Source organism: Hyla sarda, chromosome 1 (genome assembly GCF_029499605.1).
Source record: "Hyla sarda isolate aHylSar1 chromosome 1, aHylSar1.hap1, whole genome shotgun sequence".
Lineage (NCBI taxonomy): Eukaryota > Metazoa > Chordata > Amphibia > Anura > Hylidae > Hyla > Hyla sarda.
This window is the reverse complement of record NC_079189.1, coordinates 541,797,882-541,820,902: the sequence shown is the minus strand read 5'-3', so window position 1 is coordinate 541,820,902 and position 23,021 is coordinate 541,797,882. Positions and strand designations below refer to the sequence as shown.

Genomic DNA, 23,021 nt, shown 5'->3' with positions numbered 1-23,021 from the left:
AATGGGATTCTCTGACGTCCGTTATTGCGGCCGTTATTCTGCCAGAAGATAGCTGGAGAAAAAGACGTTGCAAGCACAAATTTTTCTCACACTATCTTCCAACGGACCCGCTACTGACTGGCAGTAGCGGTAGTGTGAAAGGAGCCCCCTTGGACTTTGTTAATTTTGCATATTAAAGTTTTGCACAGTAAAGAGCAATAGAAGCCCTACACTTGAACTGTATCACTATCTCTGACTGATTTTCTTATACTGTTTTCCCATGTCTGCCAAGCTAAACTCCCACATGTGTTATAGGGGCAACATATGTTACAGTTACATTGGCATATTTAAAGGGGTATTTCGGGATTTCATTATTTTTTTTTTTTTATGTAAGGTAGGGGCAGCAAAATTAGCCTAGTTACTAACATACATCACTTACCTATATATGGTGGCTGGCATTTAATTTCTTTGTCTTTCTTTTCCCTGGAAGTACAATTTTTGCAGCCTACAAAATGAGTGTTGTCTCGGACCTTTCCCAGTTTGCTGTACAGCCTGAGTCAGTACATCACAAGTCAGGTGCTGAAAGGGGGCTTGGCTGCTTCATCTGTTGTGTGAAGCCAGGCCCCTGATGACGTTACTTGTGCACATGTGTTTGCATTCATCCTCGCACAGATCCCCAGATTGTGTGTCAGGTTGTGCTGTGCTGCAATGGTTTGGGCAACCGATGTGTGGGAAGTCACCTCCCACCTTGGAACAAAGGATCCTGGGGATTGTAGTCTGTGAGAGTCTACAGAATCAGTAAGTAGACCGTTCCCTAAAACAAGCCAACAGCATGATGCGGGATACAGGACAGGGGTGTACCGTATATGCTCGAGTATAAGCCGAGGCCCCTAATTTCACCCCAATAACCAAGGAAAACCTATTGTCTCGAGTATAAGCCCATGGTGGGAAATACTCCCTAGGCTTATACTCAAGACAATAGGTTTTCCTTGGTTATTGGGGTGAAATTAGGGGCCTAGGCTTATACTCCCCTGTCCTGTACCCCCTCATCACCCATCATCCCCCCCTCTCCCCTGTCATCATTCCCCTCCCTCCCCTGTCATCATTCCCCGCCCTCCCCTGTCATCATTCCCCGCCCTCCCCCTGTCATTATCCAGACCCCCTCATCCCCCTGTCATCATACAGACCCCCCTTTCCCCATGATCATACAGACCCCCCTCATCCCCACCTATCATTATCCAGACCCCCTCATCCCCCCCTGTCATCATCCAGACCCCCCCTCATCCCCCCTGTCATCATCCAGACCCCCCTCATCCCCCCTTGTCATCATCCAGACCCCCCTCACTTGTTCTCTACTCATCTCCCCAGTTGTCGCTCTGCCGATCCTTCCCTAGAAGCTGTCCATCGTTGCCCATCTATGCTGCAGGGACCTTCTGACTTCCAGTGGGGAGGGGGAGCCAGTGACGCTGCATTGACACCGCCATGCAGTCAGATTGTCCCTGCAGCGTAGATGGGTGACGATGGACGGCCCATCCCCTCGCCTCCTCCACCTGTACGCCTGCGATTTTTTTTTTTTTCACTTCACTCGAGTATAAGCCTAGGGGGACATTTTCAGCTCGAAAAATCGTGCTGAAAAACTCTGAATATACTCGAGTAAATATGGTATTTAACACAACACAGATCTTTGGTAAGCATGTCCATTACTGTATGACACTAAATTACTAAAGTCACCTTGTGTTGGATTACCCCTTTAACCCATTAAGGACACAGGGCGTAAAGGTACGCCCTCGTCCCCTGGTACCTAAGTAGGCAGGGCGTACCTGTTAGCCCTAACATCTTAAGTGGCTTTGAAGTAAGCGAAGGAGCTGCGCTCGCTTCAGAGCAGTGAGTGTTGGCTACCATCAGTAGCCACACATTCACTGCATATGCCTGGCAGTAGCGATCCCGTCGCTACCCGGTATTATACCTTTTAGATGCTGTGATCAATGCCATGGGGTTCCAAGAGCTAAAATGGTGGAGGAGAGTCCCCTTACCTGCCATCAATCGCCAATTCGGTGATGGAGCCTGGCTTAGCCAGGTTGTATCAGTGGATAGCTGATCATACTGTATAATGCTTTGCCATAGGCATAGCGTTATATAGCGAATGCAATCTAATGATTGCATATAAAAGTCCCCATGGGGTCTTAAAAAGTGTAAAAAAAAAAAAAAAATATATAATAAAGTCTCTAAAATTATATAAAACCTCCTACCCTAATAAAAAATTAAATTACCCTTATTTTCCCATTTTACTAAAATAAATAACATTTGGTATTGCCATGTGTGTAAATGTCCAAACTATTAAAATATAATGTTTATGATCCCGCATGGTAAACAGCGTAAACGTAAAAAAAAATACTGAACACCAACAATTTTTATCACCTCATAAATCAGAAAAAAATTATAAAAAGCAATCAAAAAGTCCAATAAAAAAAAGATGGTTCTGATAAAAACAATAGATCACGGCACAAAACATGAGCAAAATCCCTGTGTACAGAAAAATAAAGTTAAAGGGTTAGAAAAAGACAATTTTATGCATACCAATTTTGTTAAGATAAGTTAGCATTTTTTTAAAGTAGTACAATACTGGAAAAACTACCGTATTTATCGGCGTATAACACGCACCCCTATTTTAACAGGGAAATTTAAGTAAAAACAAATAAAATGTAAAATAAATTAATTGGACTAAATGCCACATCATCCTCCCAACTTTGATTTCTTCTGCACCTCAGTTTGGTCCCGTCCCCTCCAGTGCCACATCATTCCTTCCCTTTTATCAGTCCCTGTGCCACATTTACCCCTCTCATCGCCACCCCCATGTCTTATAATTTCCCCGTCATAGACCACCACTAGCCATACAGACATTAAGCCTTTAGTGCCTCCCCCACCATCATTTCCCCCTGTCTCATCATCCCACCATCATGTTCCTTCTATGCTATTCTTCCCCTCCCTCATCATTCCCCCTTTTCCCTGCTTTTCATAGTTTCTTTTATTTTCCTTGCCTGGCTGCGCTTCAGCAGGCCAGGTCAGGCGGGTGGTCTTGTGGGCTGCGGTCAGTGAAGCAGAGGAATGACGTCCTCTCCTGGCTCCTCTGCGTGGCATCAGGGACGTCATTTTTCATTTCCTGCAGCCATTGCTAGTCAGAGTTCGGAGTGCGGCGACTGCAAGAAATGAAAAGTGACGTCTCTGAAGCGCAGCCAAGTAAGGAAAATTAAAAAAAAAACTATGAAAAGCAGGGAAAAGGGGGAATGATGAGGGAGGGGGGAGGTATAAAACCAATCCCCCCACACTCCCACAAAATTGTAGTTTTCTTATAAATTTCTACCCACAAATGTTTTTGGTTTCGCAGTACATTTTATGTTACAATTTACAAAGTAAAAATGGTCGCGCAATAAACAAGCCTTCATATGGGTCTGTAGGTGGAAAAATTTAAGAAAGTTATAGCAGTAGGGAAAATCCTTTTAAAGGGGTATTCCGGCCAAAGACATATTATCCCCTATCCAAAGGATAGGGGATAAGATGTCTGGTCACAGTGGGTTAGCCGCTGGGACCCCCCACGGTCTCCGTGCAGCACCCGCATTCTAAGCCGGCTACGTCTCCAGTCTCGGAAAGCTCTTTCTTTCCGGGACTTGAGACGTGGCGTAATACCACACCCCCTTGGGATATCACGCCACGCCCCTCCCATAGACATGAATAGAGGGGGCATGACGTCACAAGGTGGCATGGCGTTATGTCACATCTCCAGTCCCAGAAAGCGCTTTCCAAGACTGGAGACACAGCCCCGCATAGAAAGCGAGTGCTGCTTGGAGATCGTGGTTGTCCCAGAGGCCGGCCCCCCGCAATCAGACATCTTATCTCCTATCTTTTGTCTTTGGACAAATTAATCCTTTAAGGGGTTAAGAGCCTTTCGGTAGAGATGTACATTGGCAAATCCTCCCAGTAAATCTGATGGAAGACTCCAATGAGATATCAACAGACCCTAATGTGGATGTTATGTGACATTTTGTATTTTGCATATACTGCGCTTATCTGTTCCAATGATTATGGTGCACATTCTGCAAAGTGTGGTGGCTAGAGGGATTTTTCAGCACTGTAATACTTAAAAACAATTAAGTGTGAATGTAGCTGATGAAGTTGAAGCTCTGAGCAGCCTGAAAACTTATATAAACAGACTACAATGACTTGAAGAAATGTGCTGACTAGCAGATGGGGAGTAACAAAGCTCTATTGTTTCAATGTGGGATGCCTCAAATGTACTGGGAAATGTGCCCATTCACAGCAGCTTACCTGTGCTGTGTGACCAAGCAAAATTTAACACATGGAAATGACAGCAATAACATTGTTTTTGTGACATTGCAGTTGCCAAGCGTTTAGCAGAGATCACGTCAATCATATAGATAAGCAGTCATGTATGCACGGTCAGCTGAATGTTTCTTGGTGTGTGACTTACTACGGTGATGTGCAGGTTTTCGATTTTGCCTTGTATTTCACTCTATAAAGAACTGTGAATCCTTATAAAATATTGTTTATATATAAATGTTTTATTTCACCTTCCTTGGATTTTGAGTAATATCTTAAACGGGTCTTTATTTTGCTTTCATGATCTCCCAGGTCTTAACAGTGTAATAGGTTAAAATGTGACCTGTTGAGCCTTCATTGTCACCAAAATTGGGTGCTTAAAGCTGACCCGTCAGCAGGAGAACAGAGGTGTAAATAAGTCCATTGTTAGATATGGCATCTTGTCCGGATTCTGGACATTCTTTTATGTTTATCTCCATTTCTTCTTTCCTGTGCCAGGTTCAAAGCCTATTTAATATGTTAATGAGGCTCAAGTTCCCAGGGGGCGTTCCCCAATATGGCAAGAGCCCAGGGTTATCCAGCCTAGCTCCTTTTATTCTTTAATGTCATTAAAGGGATACTCCACTGGAAAACATCTTTTCCCCTATATAAAGGATAGGGGATAAGACATCTGATCACGTGGGTCCTGCCACCGGAGACTCCCACGATGTCTGGGCCGGCAGAGGCAACGTCCGGAAACACAGAAGCTTGGAGCTTCCGGGTTCGTGATGTCACGCCACACCCCCTTCATTCATGAGTATGGGAGGTGGCGTGACGGTTAGTACGTCGCCTTCACGCCTCCTCCTATAGGCATGAATGGAGGGGGCATGGCGGCTGTAGTTCGCTCCATGCACCGGATGGCTGGGGTGCTAGAGCAGAGATCGCAATGTTCCCCAGCGGCGGGACCCCCGCGATCAGACATCTTATCCCCTATACTTTGGATAGGGGATAAGATGTTTTCTGGCAGAGTACCTCTTTAAGTTAAAGGGGGATTCCCGTGGAAAACTTTTTTTTTTTTTTTTTATCAACTGGTACCAGAAAGTTAAACAGATTTGTAAATTACTTCTATTAAAAAATCTTAATCCTTCCAATACATTTTATGGGCTGTATACTACAGAGGAAATGCTTTTCTTTTTAGATTTCTCTGATGTCACGACCAAAGTGCTCTCTGCTGACCTCTGCTGTCCATTTTAGGAACTGTCCAGAGCAGCATGTTTTTGCTATGGGGATTTTCTCCTGCTCTGGACAGTTCCAAAAATGGACAGCAGAGAGCACTGTAGTCGTGACATCAGAGTAATCCAAAAAGAAAAACATTTCTTCTGTAGCATATAGCCCCTAAAGTGTACTGGAAGGATTAAGATTTTTTAATAGAAGTCATTTACAAATCTGTTTTAACTTTCTGGCACCAGTTGATTTAATTGGTGGAAATTTTTACACGGGAGTACCCCTGGGTTCACACAGTGTAAATGTAATTATTACACCTGGCCAGGCTACTGTATGCATGTTGCTCTTTGGTCAGATAAGAGTTACAGGCCTAGGCCAATCAGCAGCTGAGGAAGGGTATTTCTATCCACCTCAGCCTTCCAACATTGCCCTGATTTTAATCATGTTTGTTTGTTCACATATTCATTTTCTTTTAGCCATGGCCTTCAGCCTGGTAGTTTTGACTCCTTTGTGTAACGTGTCCTTGTCTGTTCCTTGGTTGATTTATCCTTTCTAGTTTTGTTTTGTGATACCTTTTTCTGTGTACTTCTGAGCCAGTGTATCTTGATCCGTATTCAAACCTGTTTGTTCTTGCGTTTTCCTCTAGGTCAGGTCCTGACCCATAGCGTTGCTTTCCCCTGGACTGGAGTTTGGTTTTATACTTTTTGGTAGTCTGTGTTATATATTTGTTAATTCTGATCTGTTTAGTATCTTGACCTGTATTCCGACCTCCATGTTTAGAGTTTGATTTTGATGTTAGTCCTGTGTAATCCAGTACCTGTCTATCCTGATCTATATAGTGTCTGACTTCAGTTTACCTGTCCATTCCCTTCATCCCTGGTTATTCTTGCTGCTATATTTCCTGTGATCCAGTTTTGTTCATATTCTCATACCTGCCGTTTATTGCTTTGGGGCTGTTGTCTGTAGGCTGTATACCTGCTGCTATATTTCCCTGATATCTGTTTACTACTTTGCATTCTTGCTGTAATTTAGTATCCTGGTTCACTGTCTTTGTTAGCTTGTTTACCTCTCATATCCTGACCTGTATCCCCGACCTTGCACTGTCTATTTTTTTGACTATGTCGCCCCTGCACTTTAGTCAATGGAGGGGTTGACGCCCACTTGAAGAGCTATTGCTTAGGGTGGCTATGAAGCAGGGAAAGGGGTTCTGTGAAAGCTCAGGGCTCACTCTTCCCTGCCCTACGTGGCAGTGGAATTCAATTATCTTGAAAAACGTGGCCCCATTTACTAGGGATCGACCAATTATCGGTTTGGGCGTTATTATCGGCCGATATTCACGATTTTGGACGTTATCGTATCGGCAATTACCTTGCCGATAATCCGATAATGCCCCGGCCCCCGCACCGCCCCCACCGAACCGCGCAACACCCCCTACCACCACACCGCCCCGACCAGAGACCGCCTCCGCCGCTGCCCGATTGCCTCCCCCATTCCCAGTTTTATAATTACCTGTTCCCGGGGTCCGTGCTATTTCTGGCTCCTGCGCGTCCTGTGTTACACAGTGCGCTGCGCAGCACAATGACGAGTGACGTCCTCAACGTGACGTCACCATCAGTGCGCACAGTGACAGCTCAGGAGGATACCACAGGAGGGTGGGGGTATGTCGGCGGTGATAGTACTCAGGACCCCAGGACAGGCAGGGGGAGAAAAGCGGGTGGCAGCGGCAGTCTCTGGCACTGCAAAAGTCGCTGCAGTTCATTGATTTAAAGCGCCCGCTTTAAATTAATGATCTGCAGCAGTGTCGCCGAGAGGGGTTGGGGGATAAATAGCCATTAACTTATACCGGAATATCGGTATAAGTTATCGGCCCTAACCTCCAGAGAGTATTGGTATCGGCCCTAAAAAAAAAACGGTATCGGTCGATCCCTACCATTTACAATGATGGAAAAAGTCTGGCCACATTTTTGGGAAAATCTGTGCATAAACTTAGATACACGCCCCCAAAATGTAACATTATGTGAACCCAGCCCCTGCATTTTTTGGCTGTCATCCCTGTGGTAAGAGTTTTATTTAAATGTTGTCCGGCATTGTAGGTTCACTTTTTGCCATGTTTATTGTCTAGTTAGTTGTTGGCTTTAAAAACCTCTTTACTTAAACCTGATGTGGAAAAGGTGCCATGGGTTCCATTGAAGGCCAGTTATGCGTGTGCCCTTTTTCTGCGCTGTGACAGCTGCTGGATGTTTTCATTTAGTTTTATAGCAATCGTTAAACGCGTCTTTGTTTCTTCTGTTTTGCTTCTGTGAAGTGGTAATAATGGTAGCAAATTACAATATTTAGATATTTCGCTTCCAAAGCTTTTCTTGTTTTAAGATTTCTTAGAAATAGGATAGGATTTTTAAATCATTCTTGGAAGTTCACCTAGTGAATATCCTGACAAATGTTTAGTTTTTCATTATTTATACCCCAAGTGCAAGAGTGCCATGTGCATACTGAGAAATACAAGGAACTGCAAATTCAAAGCTTTAAGTACTTAAAGTATAACTGCAGAGTCATAGAAAAAAATACTATAGTGCAGCCCTGTATATGGTAATGCATGTAAGTTAGAAAAATTACTATTATGTCTGCCTGTAAATACCTGAGCTGCCATTGCCTCCACTCCAAGCCACATGACTGGAGTCCTGCACACCGAGGAAATTCAGCAAGGAACTACCTTGCAAGATCAACTAGTTCCATAAAGTTAAACATATTTGTAAATTACTTCTATTAAAAATCTTAATCATTGTAGTACTTATCAGCTGCTATTTGCTCCACAGGAAGTTGCAGAGAGCACTGTGGTCAGACAGAAAGGAAATTCAAAAAGAAAAGACCTTCCTGTGGAGCATATAGCAGCTGATAAGTACTGGAAAGATTAAGATTTTTTAATAGAAGTAATTTACAAATCTGGGACTTTCTGGTACCAGTTGATTTAAAAAAAAAAATGTTTTCTAGTGCATTACCCCTTTAACCCCTTAAGGCCCATTTGGGCCTTCAGGACTCAAACTATTTTATTTTTACGCTTTTTTTTTTACTCCTCGCCTTTAAAAAAAAAAATCATAACTCTTATATTTTCATCCGCAGACTAGTATGAGGGCTTGTTTTTTGTGCGACCAGTTGTCCGTTGTAATGCCATCACTCACTTTCACATAAAATGTATGGCGAAACCAAAAAAATACTATTTGTGTGGGGAAATTTAAAAAGAAAACCGCAATTTAGCAAATTTCGGAAGGTTTCGTTTTCACGCCGTACAATTTACGGTAAAAATGACATGTGTTCTTTATTCTTTGGGTCAATACGATTAAATTGATACCCATGATAACATACTTTTCTATTACTGTTGCGCTTAAACAAAATCGCAAACGGTTTAACCAAATTAGTACGTTTGAAATCCCCCTATTTTGAAGACCTATAACTTTTTCATTTTTCCCTATAAGCGGCGTTATGAGGGCTCATTTTTTTGCGCCGTGATCTGTTCTTTTTATTGATACCATATTTGCTAATATAAAACTTTTAATACTTTTTATTTTTTTGGGGGAATAAAATGTTATAAAAAAAAGCTGCTATTTTGGACATTTTTTTCATACGTTCACGTCGTTCCCCGTACAGTATCATTAAGATTTTATTTTAATAGTTGGGATATTTACGCACGTGGCGATACCAAATATGTATCTAAAAATATTTTTTTTTACACTTTTTGGGAGTGAAATAGGGAAAATGGGACAGTTTACGTTTTTATTGGGGGAGGGTTTTTTCACACTTATTTTTATTTTTTTACTTTTATTTTTACACTTTAATAGTCCCCATAGGGGACTATTTATAGCAATCATTCGATTGCTAATACTGTTCAGTGCTATGCATAGGACATAGCACTGATCAGTATAATCGGTCATCTTCTGCTCTGCTTGATCGCAGACCAGAGCAGAAGACCCGTGGAAGGCAGCGGAGGCAGGTGAGGAGACCTCTGGCTGCCATGCTGGATGATCGGATCGCTGCGGCAGCGCTGCGGGCGATCCGATCATCCATTTTAGTGTCTGCAGATGCCGTGATCTGTATTGATCATGGCATCTGAGGGGTTAATGGCGGACATCCACGTGATCGCGGATGTCTGCCATTATGGGTGGGTCCCTGGCTGCTATGAGCAGCCCAGACCTGCCGCACATGACGCGAGCATTGCTCCGATGCTCGCGGTTATGCCTAGGACGTAAATGTACGTCCTGGTGCGTTAAGTGCCAGCTCACATTTACGTCCTGCGTCGTTAAGGGGTTAATGGCAGCATTTAGACTTTCATTATGTCTATTATGTGAGTACAGTAATGTGCTGTTATGTGAATTTTATATCAATGATCTTATGTTTTGCTTTTTTGTATTCATATTTTATTCATTCCTTTTTGTTTTATTGCTATTTTCCTTCAGTGAAGAACTGCGTAAAGAAGCACGTCAGCTAAAGCGAGAACTTAAGGCCGCCAAAACAAAAAAGGAAGATGAGGCAAAAGAATTGGAAAAGGTCAAGGAAGAAATAGAGGGTAAAGTACTTTTCAGTGTTCACTATAGACCTATGGTAAAGCACAGAGGAAACACTATAGACCAATGATAAAGCACAGAGGAAAACACTAGCTAAGTGATCATGTACTCCAAGATCAGTGCATTTACAAAAACTCTAAAGATCTGAATAAAGAACTAATAAACAAATAGAGTCCAAAACACCAGAAAACAGACTCCAGGAACAGACAGGAATAGAGCATAATCCCCCAGAACCTCCAGTAGACAAAGTCCCCATGGACCGATAACAGGGATCTATCACTAAATAGGAATAATCGCAATCCCTCATAAAACCTCCAGTAGACACGGAGTCCCCATTGATAGGTAACAGGAATGCCTAGTTACAACTCCGAAAACAGATACAGCAGGATATAATTATAGAACACTGTTCACACTGAACAAAAGACAGGAATCGCAATCCCTCAGAAAACCTCCAGTAGATACGGAGTCCCCATGGACAGGTAACAGGGATATCTAGATCAGAGCCTCCAGCAGTCACAGGAATGTCCACATGGAGCGATAACACAGAAAACGGATACAAGAGAAAACAGTGTGAACAGATACATAACAGAAAAGATATACAAATCCTAAAACCGACTATACAAACACATATTAAAATCTATAAAGAGCATGCTATCTAACCATGGGTAAAAGCGCAAACCATATCAAAGATAAACGCAAGGTGCATGCTAAGACAGAGATAGTAGATTAAAAGCTCAAATAAAGAATGTTTCACCAAGAGCTCCATAGTAGCATGTCAGGATCTCAGTAAGTCAAAATGTCAAGTGTATCACCAGCCCTGAAACTAGGCTGAGCTGATCCTTATCTAGACACACCCTACGAGCTATTGGATAGCAAGCCTAAGGCTTTAACTATTACCTGACCGGGGAACATAAAACTGTTCACACACAACCAAATCCAATAGCTGTGTGTCAACAAGACAGACATGACAGTGTTTGCTGCTGCATATTTTCCTACCCATTGAAGTTATGGTTAACAAAATCAGCTGCGTATTTAGCTACCCATTGACTTCAATAAGTTGGAAAATACTCTCCAGCAAAATACAGCACGTGTGACCCTACCCCTAAAGGTGTACTCCGGTGGAAATCTTTTTTTTTTTTTTTTTTTTTTTAATGAACTGGTGTCAGAAAGTTAAACAGATTTGTAAATTACTTATATTTAAAAATCTTAATCCTTCCAGCACTTATTAGTAGCTGTATGGTACAGAGGAAATTCTTTTATTTTTTTATTTGTTTTTTGTCTTGTCCACAGTGCTCTCGGCTTATACCTCTGTCCAGGTCAGGAACTGTCCAGAGCAGCATAGGTTTGCTATGGGGATTTTCACCTGCTCTTTACAGTTCCTGATAGGGGCATGGGGTGTCAGCAGAAAGCACTAAGGACAAGACAAAAAAGACATTCAAAAGTAAACTGGAAATACTGGAAGGAAAAATATTTTTTTAATAGAAGTAATTTACAAATCTGTTTAACTTTCTGGCACCCGTTGATTTAAAAAAAAAAAATATATATGTTTTCCACCGGAGTACCCTATAAGGAATAAAAAAGACTGGCTTTTGTGCATTTTGTATGGTCTAATGCTTATCCAAGCCTGCCAAGATGGATGACAATCAAACTAAAGATTGACCATCCTATCTTTCAGATGCTTAGTTATGTAGTTGTACTATGCCAGTGCTAGAGGTATCTGTGTATCTTTGTAACATTTTTTTAGCTAGGGTGCTGTTGTGGAACGCACTATTATTGCAGTCAAAACTACCAGAAACGCCAGAACTTTGTTTTTTTATGATTTGTAGATTCTTCTATTATTATAATTTACCAAAGAATGCATGGCCCTGTTAAATACCCACAATATTCTTGTCGATGATGCAGATATAAGAAGAAAAAAAAAAAATTAAGTTCAGGCTTTTTTTTCCCCCCCACATAGAAAAAATTATTAAAATATGTTCCTTTTTCCGTTATATCAGAATCTGATGTGTTTCTGTGTCATTTTTGGTAATTGGGGATCAGCTGTGGTTAGCAATAGTGTTTTTCTTTTTGTCATTTATTTATTTTTATTTTTTTGTATTTAGCTGTTGCCCTACAGGGAATTACTGGCCTCTGTGTTTGACTGCACCGTCACCAGTGCTAAGCTAGTGATTTGGCTACAGTGTCACATATACTGGACGGCACCCCACAACTGCTATCAGTGGATCCTCTAGTGATCAGCTGTTATCACCAAAGGATTGTACACGAACAGTCTTAAAAGCAAGGATGCTTTCACACAATGGGGGGAAATTGTGTGGGATAAATTCATCAAATGTCGCACGGCCCTTATTAAATTTTTCACATGTCTAAATCATGCTGCCAGTTTAGATGCTTTTGTTGGGCTGGTGGGAGTTAGGCTGCTTTTACACTATAGAATTCATCCGTTAAAAGATCCGTTATAAACGTCCCTTAGAAAAGCTTTGAAAACAGATGTTATGTCCGTTACAAAATCCCATTCAAGTCTATGGGATTTTTTGATTATCTGTTATGGCCCGTCATGATTAACGGACATTAATAGTGACGGAAGAAAAAACTACACATGCACTAATTTTTCTTCCGTCACAAGAAACGGGTAAATTAACGGCCGTTATTTTTAGCATTAAAGTCTATGGCAAACGGATGAGCCTTTATGTCATCCATTTGCACCTGGTTTATAATATCAGTTATTACTTCTGATCATGCTCAGAAAAGGTGACATCAGCAGACTCATGCAGTGCTGAGGACAACTACTCCCATCATGGAACAGACTTGTTTCCATGATGGGAGTAGTAATTCCCCAACTGCGGGAGTCTGCCGGTGGCTGGGGAGGCTACATTAGTGTTTGTACTAGACTCTGTTCCATGATGGGGGTTTTAGTACAGGGGTTGAGGGATTGATCACACCAGGTATCACTTCTGAGACCCGATGCGATTAGAAGCTATTAAACAGGGGAGCGGGCGGCATGCTGCTCTCCCCTGCGATGTATGATTTATTTACTGTACTTTCATTTTTAAATTCCCCGCCGGGAGCCCTGAATGGCCGGCGGGGTTTTCAAATAGAAGTGCTGTGTTGGGGAAAGATATCTAAAATCGCTGCACATTTATATATGTTCCCCCCCCCGCAGCGCATATATATATTGTCCCCCGCAGCGCATTTATATATTCCCCCCCCCCGCCCGCAGCGCATATATATGTCCCCCCACAGCGCTATCATAAGCCCCCGCAGCGCTATGAATGAAAAGTATTCTACAGCAGCGCATCTGGCTGGGGCAATGCGCTGCTGAAAGAATACTTGTCATTCATAGCGCTACAGCGGCATCTGTATATTGATGCACTGCAGGGGTCAGACATATATCCCTATGTCTGGCCCCCACAGCTCTTCTATAATCAAATGCCTTGGCAGCGCTGTGAATGAAAAGTATTCTACAGCAGCGCATCTGCTCGGCCAGATGCCACTGCAGCGCTATGAATGACAAGTATTCTTTCAGCAGCACATCGCCCCAGCCAGATGCGCTGCTGTAGAATACTTTTCACTCATAGCGCTGCCGGGGGCTTATAATAGTGCTGCTGGGGGAACATATATATATGTGCTGCTGGGGGGACTATGTATAAATGCGCTGTGAGGGACAATATATTTATATTCTAATCACATTGGGTCTCAGAAGTGGGACCCGGTGCGATCAATCCCTCAGCCCCTGTACTACAACCCTCATCATGGAACAGAGTCTGTTCCATGATGGGGGTTGTAGTACAAACACTAATGTAGCCTTCCCAGCCAACAGCAGACTCCCGCAACCGGGGAACTACTACTCCCATCATGGATAGAAGTATGTTCCATGATGGGAGTAGTAGTAGTCCCGGCTGTGGGAGTCTTTAGGCAGAGGTGTTACGGCCATACATGAGGGATTTTATAACAGGTCTTAACGGATGAATATTTATTCAGCCGTTAGCATCCGTTATTTCATCCGTTATTATACAGCCGTTTTTACACAGAAAAAGAATGTTTAATAACGGATGAATGCTCATAGTGTGAAAGGAGCCAAATAACTTTGCTGACACAACCCTTTAACTCATTTGGTTGCATTATGACATAAAGCCAAGGCATTTGTTTTGCATCAAAACCAGGTGTTATAAAAGCATTTAAACTGCAAGTTATATATAATCTGCAGTATTTACTTTGCTACACAAAAAAATGTTAGAGCCAAGTATTCAAGACTGAATATTCAATCTCAAAATATTATTCTTCTGACAAAACAAAAATAGCAAGAAATTCCATTGAGTTATTATTAGCAGAAATACAAATAATCTAATGTTACAGGTCACTTGCTGATGGGATAGATACTCATACTCCAGGAAAATAAAGCTATAAGAGATCAAAGTTAAGGCTATTGTATCCATTTAGGAGTATATTCAGATACATAGTGTTATATCTAGAGATGAGCGAACGTACAGTAAATTCGATTCGTCATGAACTTCTCGGCTCGGCAGTTGATGACTTATCCTGCATAAATTAGTTCAGCTTTCAGGTGCTCCGGTGGGCTGGAAAAGGTGGATACAGTCCTAGGAAAGAGTCTCCTAGGACTGTATCCACCTTTTCCAACCCACTGGAGCACCTGAAAGCTGAACTAATTTATGCAGGATAAGCCATCAACTGCCGAGCTGAGAAGTTCGTGATGAATCGAATTTACTGTAAGTTCGCTCATCTCTAGTTATATCACTAGGATATGCCTTCAATGTCCTATCAGTGGGGATCCATCCAATGAGAGCCCTGCTGATCACTAGGATATGTGACGAATGTCCGATCAGTAGGGTTCCATTGGATGAGACCCCTGCTGATCACAAGGATATGCCACCAATGACTGGACTGCAGGAGCCCATCCGATGAGACGGCCGTCACACCCCCTGACGTGACGTCACGGGCGGGGCGTGACCTTGATGTCACAAGTTCCGCATCGCCAGTCATCTAGCATGGAGCGATGTTCGCTCCGTGCGCGATGTCTATGGTGCCGCAGCCGAGATCGCGGTGGTCCTGAGGGGTGGGACCCCCAATTCTTTGGACAGTGGATAAGATGTCTAGGGGCGGAGTGCCCCTTTAAGGCTAGGTTCACATCTGCATCAAAGGCTCTATTTTGGGCAGATTTTGTTCAGCAGCCACAAACAGCTGGCCGGTCCGCTTAAATGGGATCTGCCACCTGGTGTCCATCATTTTGCCCTCCATGTCTGCCAGATCTATTCCAGAAACATACAATTATTTATCTTCTAGAAAGGCATGCATAGTATGGAATATTAAGGATGCAATGGAGCGCAGCAAGACACATAACTTTGCCAATATTGCACCAATTCATGTAAGTGACTACCCATTTTAATGCTTTTCACCCACACTATAAGGGTACGTTCACACATACAGGATCCTGCGCAGATTAGATGTGCAGGATTTGTAACTGCAGATTAGATTTAGTTTACATTGAAATCTGCAGCAGAATATCCAATTTGCGTATGTGTGAACGTACCCTAACACGGTATATTGGGTTTAGTGCAGGTAAACAGCCTGTCAATATCACTTTTACCTTGTACAAGAAGGAATACCTAGGCTCTTTGACTTTCAAACCACGTTGTCTAAAAGCAGTAACATTGCTCGCAGGTCTTTGTAGCAAATAATTATTATACATGGTGGCTGGTTAAAAGAGGAGTTAAATCTTATAGTCTTGTGGAGTGAAAAATAAATGTTTATGAATGTTGTTAATGGAAATATGCAGAAATGGTAAGGCAGCATGTTCTCATGTACATGGACTATTAATTTTTTTTTTTCTTGCTGTGGTACTGTAGATACCCAAATGAAAACCCAACAGACCCAATCTAGTCAATCAGGTCCATCTAGAACTGCCCTCATCTTCATTTATCTGCTCTTATGACAGATTTAAATGCTGAAGCAGGTGTGAAGCTAACCTTAGAACAACATAGCATCTTTCTTAGGAGCAGAATAACAAAATTAGCAGTGGCACTTGATCCATTGCACAACAGACACGTGCAGCACTTTAATGGGTCCAGTTGGGGTTACTGAACATACAAGAGTTGCATGTTGCAATATTTTGTCTTGTATTTTTGATTATTAAAGTCTAAAAAAACAAAACAAAAAAAAACTAATATAACTGATCATGGTAGATCATAACGGAACCAACGTATCCATCATGGCCCCTGACGCCATTGTGAACAGAGCCTAAATATTGCAGTGGTATTATCCAGATATGCTTCTGTTTCACTCTGTACTCATTTATTGCAAGAGGAATGAAACATGGAATAGTTTACCCTTCCTCTAAGGGGATAAAAGGTTAGATGTCTACATAGCTGATCATTTCTGGTCTCTTCATTTGAGTGGGTGGTTTCAGCCTCTGCCAAGCTGCTGTCAAGACCGTTCTTTAAATAAGTTCTTTTTGCTTTTATGCGACACTTACTATAGTGTTGCCAGAAATTACATCAAACACATCATTCATTTAAGCACCAAATTTCCTCAACATCTTGTAGCACTTAATCAAGTATTTAGAGAGATACCGCTCTTTTCACGACTTTCTAGTGTAAACCTGTGAATGTGTTACATACTAGGTCACTCTAGGCAAAGCTAATGCGTTTGTTATGATTCATTGCCGCACTATGGAGAACTCTAGTTGCTGTTTTGGGTACAGGCAACTCCTGTACTTTTTGATTATTTTGATGCATTTTTAATGGGAACACGTTCAAAATGCAACTAGATACTTTTGGGACCACACGGTATTTCGCTACTGATTTTGATTAATTACAATTGGCGAAGTCAGAGGATCCGAAAATGAAAATGACAGATGAACTAAGCTTTCCAAATTGGAGACATAATATTATCCCTGGAGCAGGTTTGCATTGACGTTTCCTTGAGTTGCGTTTCTCTGTTTCAAGCGAATGTTCATTTTTTAACACCATGTGTTTTTTAGTTCCAACAATCTGTGTTGATTTATCATTGGAGGCAATGGGCTCTGTTTTATGGTCACTGAGCTTAAAAAGAATTAAAGCTTTTCTCCTGGACTGGTCATTGTTTTAAACAAGTTCTCTCCGTTTGATAGCCTAAAGTCTTAGCCACTAGGTGACTCCCTTCCCCACAATATGCTGTCCATTGCCTTTTAGGAGAATTCCAGCTCTAGCAGCAGAGAGACCAAGACGGTACACAAATAGTGAGGGGCTGAGCTCATGCTATGCAGGGGTAAGAGTGAGATGCATGCATGCAGTCTGAGCATGGCTGCTTCCTCCAGAAGGTCTACTCTGTGCAAACGAGAACACAGTGGCCGCTCAATTTGACTGTGTTAACTTAAAGGGGTACTCTGGTAGAAATTTGTTTTATCATATTAACTGGCTCTAGAAAGTTAAACAGATTTGTAAATGACTTCTATAAAAAAAAAAAAAATATTAATCCTTCCAGTACTTATCAGCTGCTGTATACTATAGAGGAAGTTGAGTTGTTCTTTTCTGTCTGACCACAGTGCTCTCTGCTGACACCTCTGTCCATGTCAGGAACTGTCCAGAGTAGGAGCAAATGCCCATAACAAACCTCTTCTGCTCCAGACAGTTCCTGACATGGACAGAGTTGTCAGCTGAGAGCACTGTGGTCAGACTAAAAAGAACTACTTAACTTCCTCTGGAGCATACAGCAGCTGATAAGTACTGGAAGGATTAAGATTTTTTACTAGAAATAATTTACAAATCTGTAAATCTGACACCAGTTGATTTGAAAAAAAAAAAAATTCCACCAGAGTACCCCTTTAAGAAGGAATAAAAATACTTGAAGCACACCATTGTTTTTTTCTGTTGAAATTCTCTACCAGTTTCACACGCCTACCTTCCCATTTAAGTTATTGAAGTTAAATCTAAAATAGAGCTAGTCGAGATGGTCCTTATGCACCCACAGTTTACTGACCAGTTAATTGCAGCATCTCACTGGTCAGTTCAGGGGCTGACCAGTGGGACTTCTATGGTTACATGCCGCTTGATCGACGCTCTGCTTATCTGGCAGGCCGGAGATGCAGAACAACAATGTTACGGAGCAATGCTCTGCTATGGCATAGCCTTGTTCTGTGTTAGCAATCTGAGGATTGCTTGTAATAGTCCTCTATGGGGACAAAAATAAAAGGTAATAGAATAGTAAAAAAAAAAAAAAAAGTGTAAATAAATATAAATGTACACCTTCTTAACAAAAAGTTTATATCACCCCCATTTTCCAAATAATATGTAAAACAGTAAAAAAAAAAAAAAAAAAAACTTTCACTGCGTGCAGAAATGTCCAAACTATTAGAATAAAATGAAACCGCTCGGTGAATTGTGTAAGTGTAAAAAAAATACCTATCGACCTATTGTCAGAATTGCAGATTTTTGGTCACTTCATATATCTAAAACAAGTGAATAAAAAGTGATTAAAAAGTCCCATCTAAACAAAAAATGGTACCAATAATAACTACAGATCTCGGTGCAAAAAAAATAAGCCCTCATAAGTATATGGACAAATGAAAGTTATAGAGGTCAGAATAAGGCGATTTTAAGCATATGTATTTCATAAAAAAAAAAAAAAAAGTGGTAAAAGAAAACCGAACCTATATAAATTAGGTATCGTGATCGTATTGACCTACAGCTTAAAGAAAATGTGTATATTTTTTTTTTACCCAAAAAGTGAAAAGCATAGAAACGAAAGCCCATAGAAACGAAAGCCCAAAGTTCAAATGCTGGAGCAAAAAAACAAACCCTCATATGGGTCTGTAAGTGGAAAATTGAAAGAGTTATGGGTTTAAGAGTGCAAAAAAAGAAAAATTAAAAGTAACTGCGTCCTCAAGGGGATAAAAAAAAAATTTGCTTTTGCTCTGTCCCTTATAACCCACCTACATATTTCAGACTGGTAATAGGTGCTTAAAAATGTTATCATTTGCAGATTATGCCGACACCTTCCTCAATTGGAATATCCTTATGGCTTGCCCTTGGTTTAATATATAATACAGTCATGGCAGAAAATGTTGGTACCCATGAAATTTAAAAAAAAAAAATTTGCTTTTGCTCTTTCCCTTATAACCCACCTACATATTTCAGACTGGTAATAGGTGCTTAAAAATGTTATCATTTGCAGATTATGCCGACACCTTCCTCAATTGGAATATCCTTATGGCTTGCCCTTGGTTTAATATATAATACAGTCATGGCAGAAAATGTTGGCACCCATGAAATTTTTCAAGAAAAGTATTTCTCACAGAAAAGGATTGCAGTAACACATGTTTTGCTATACACATGTTTATTCCCTTTGTGTGTATTGGAACTAATCCAAAAAAGGGAGGAAAAAAAAGCAAACTCCAAAAATGGGCTGCCCAAAATTATTGGCACCCTTAACTTAACTTCTTCAGGACGCATGGCGTATGCATATGCCCTGCATATCTATCAGCAGGCATCCCGTGCATATGTCCAGGGGGGTCCTGAGACCCCCCACCCCCATGTCGGCAATCGCGATTTTCGGCGGATCGGGGTCATACGGGTGTGACCAGTGACCCGAAAATAAGGGGGATCGGGGTTGTCCAAGACACCCACGATCCCCCTGAAGGGATAGGAGTTAGCCCACTGTTCCAAAGATCTGTCAAACACCAGTGGGGTGTAAATGCTCACTGCACCCCTTATTAAATTCTGTGAGGGGTGTAGTTTGCAAAATGTGGTCACATGTGGGGGGGGTCCACTGTTCTGGCACCACGGTGGGCTTTGTAAATGCACAAGGCCCCTGACTTCTATTCCAACCAACTTCTCTCACCAAAAGCTCAATGGCGCTCCTTCTCTTCTGAGCATTGTATTGCGCCAGCAGAGCACTTGACGTCCACACATGGGGTATTTCCATACTCAGAAAAAATGGGGTTACAAATTTTGGGGGACATTTTCTCCTATTACTATTGGGGGAAAAACTGCATTTTTGTGAAAAAAAAAAGAATAATTTACACATTCAATTTTAACGAAAAGTCGTCAAACACATGTGGAGTGTTAAGGCTCACTGTACACCTTGTTATGTTCCTTGAGTTCCTAGTATGCCGTGTTTTTTTTTTTTTTTTTTTACTGTTCTGGCACCATAGGGGCTTCCTAAATGTGACATGCCCCCCAAAAACCATTTCAGAAAAACTCACTCTCCAAAATCCCATTGTCGCTCCTTCCCTTCTGAGCCCTATAGTGCACCCACAGAACACTTCACATACACATATGAGATATTTCCTTACTCAAGAGAAATTGGGTTACAAATTTTAGGAACATTTTTCTCCTTTTACAAATTCAAAAACTGGGTCTACAAGAACATGCGAGTGTAAAAAATGAAGAGTTTGAATTTTCTCCTTCACATTCCTACTATTCCTGTGAAACACCTAAAGGGTTAACACATTTACTGAATGTTATTTTGAATACTTTGAGGGGTGCAGTTTTTATAATGGTGTCATTTGTGGGGTATTTCTAATATGAAATTCCCTCAAATCCACTTCAAAACTGAACTGGTCCCTGAAAAATTCTGATTTTGAAAATTGTGTGAAAAATTGGAAAATTGCTGCTGAACTTTGAAACCCTCTGATGTCTTCCAAAAGTAAAAACATGTCAACTTTATGATGCAATCATAAAGTAGACATATTGTATGTGTGAATCAATATATAATTCATTTGGGATGTCCAAGGCAAGTATCGATTACATTTTACAACTAACATAAAATAGAATATGTCACGAAAAACACTCTCGGAATCAGAATAAAAAGTAAGAGCATACTAGGGTTATTAATGCTTTAAAGTGACAGTGGTCAGATTTGCAAAAAAGGGCTGCATCCTTAAGGTGAAAATGAGCTGCGTCCTTAAGAGGTTAATATTTGGTTGCGTACCTTTTGGAAAAAATTACTGAAATCAGTCGCTTCCTATAACCATCAATATGCTTCTTACACCTCTTACTCATTGCTGGCCACTTCAGAACTCTCCAGAGCTTTGTTGCCATCCATTTCTGGGTGCTTTTTGACATATGTTTGGGCTCATTGTCCTGCTGGAAGACCCAAGATCTCGGACGCAAACCCAGCGCTCTGACACTGGGCTGTACAGTGCGACCCAAAATCCGCTGGTAATCCTCAGATTTCATGATGCCTTTCACACATTCAAGGCACCCAGTGCCAGAGGCAGCAAAACACCCCGAAAACATCCTTGAACCTCCACCATATTTCACTGTATGTACTGTGTTCTTTTCTTTGTAGGCCTCATTACGTTTTCGGTAAGCAGTAGAATGATGTGATTTACCAAAAAGCTCTCTCTTGGTCTCATCTGTCCACAAGACGTTTTCCCAGAAGGATTTTGGCTTACTCAAGTTCATTCTAGCAAAATGTAGTCAAAATGCAGTGGGGTCCTCCTGGGTCTCCTGCCATATCGTTTAATTTCTTTTAAATGTCGCTGACACTGATGCTCTCTGAGTCTGCAGGACAGCTTGAATATCTTTGGAACTTGTTTGGGGCTGCTTCTCCACCAACCGTTCTAAAAACAGGAGAGAAGGTGCTCCATAGGGTAATACCACCGGAGATGGGGGGAGGGGAGAGTAAAAGCTAATTTTAAACTGCTCACCCTGGGTGGTTGTGTAGCCTCATACACAACAATGGAAATCGCTTGGATACAATGGTCCGTCTGCAGCCCTCCTGGTGTGGATTCCACAACGTATAGATACAAGACAAGGCTTCAGTATAGGGTGCAGGAGTACATCGGCGCTGAACGGACCCAGGACACAGCAGGTAAGAAGATAAAATCCAATTTATTTGATGCAACGTGTTTCCCTGCGCAAGCGTAGATTCATCAGGCATGGCAAGTAAGGGGAAGGGGCAGGTATAAATAGGACCAAGTTAACCACTTGGTTGCCAAACATTAACCCATGAGAGGTATACAATGTTCTCAATGTTAAAAAATCCATATAATACATTTAAAAAAATGTGAGATCTGGCTAATAGAGTACGGTATATAAAGTATACAATAAATATGAACAAATCATATCAAGACAATTTGACACAACAAAAATATTATACAAAATATAAAAAATAAAATAAAAAATATTTTACAGATAAGTATGTAACAGTATATGAAAATATATATATATATATATATATATATATATAATTATCGTACATTTTCAATATTCTCATTTAAACCCTGCGGGGAAAGTGTGGATAGCTTAAGAATCCAAAACGATTCGCGATTAATTAATCGCTGAAATCGATTAGGACAGTCACTCGGTATAGTTTCCAGTATAATGAGAGACAATAAATCCACATTACCTGGGTGAGTAATTGTGAGATGACGTGACACACTATGTAATAAAAACATTTTCTTAATATTGGAGCAATGTTTTGCACATAAATTACCGCACCATCTGAATGGTGCGGCCAACGTACTGCAAACCGCAATTGCAAGTGAGTAAATAAATAGCAAACTGTGTCTCACAATTTAATGTATGAACAATGGGGAATTGTTTCAAGGTTTGTGTGGACTGAAAGGAAACAATTCAATTATTCCCTATCATTCTACAGCATAAACATTTAGTTTTTTTACATGCAGAGCAGCCTATATGCGGTAAATATGTTATGCTGGCATTCAGCCCAATATTTTTAGTTTTTATTCTATTTGGAGCTATAAGACTTTGCAGATTTTTTGCTCTTCTAAATGTAATTTGGGGGCACTTTGGTGCCATGTCTTTCAGGATGGGATCACTTGTTATAATAGACCAGTTTTTCTTTAAAATATTTTTAATGGTGGTGGCTTCATGATTATAGTCAGTGATGAAATTAAACCTATATTTATCATACATGTCTTTATTATCCTCCAATTTTTTATTTTTTTTTTATAATTAAATCGCTCTGTTTCATATCAATGACCTTGTG

At 41.1% G+C, this 23,021-nt stretch overlaps 1 protein-coding gene across 2 annotated transcripts in view; it reads left to right on the top strand.

Annotated features, from left to right (window-relative positions):
* The window catches only part of CWC27 (CWC27 spliceosome associated cyclophilin), a 183,479-nt gene that overhangs the window by 72,284 nt on the left and 88,174 nt on the right, over nt 1–23,021 (top strand). For both annotated transcript variants that reach the window (XR_008848056.1, XM_056541301.1), the window contains exon 12: nt 9,966–10,075. Coding sequence is in view for 1 of the 2 variants with exons in the window: in XM_056541301.1 (XP_056397276.1) it covers nt 9,966–10,075 (110 nt within the window). In the remaining variant the exon portion in view is untranslated. The remainder of the gene's footprint in view (nt 1–9,965; nt 10,076–23,021) is intronic.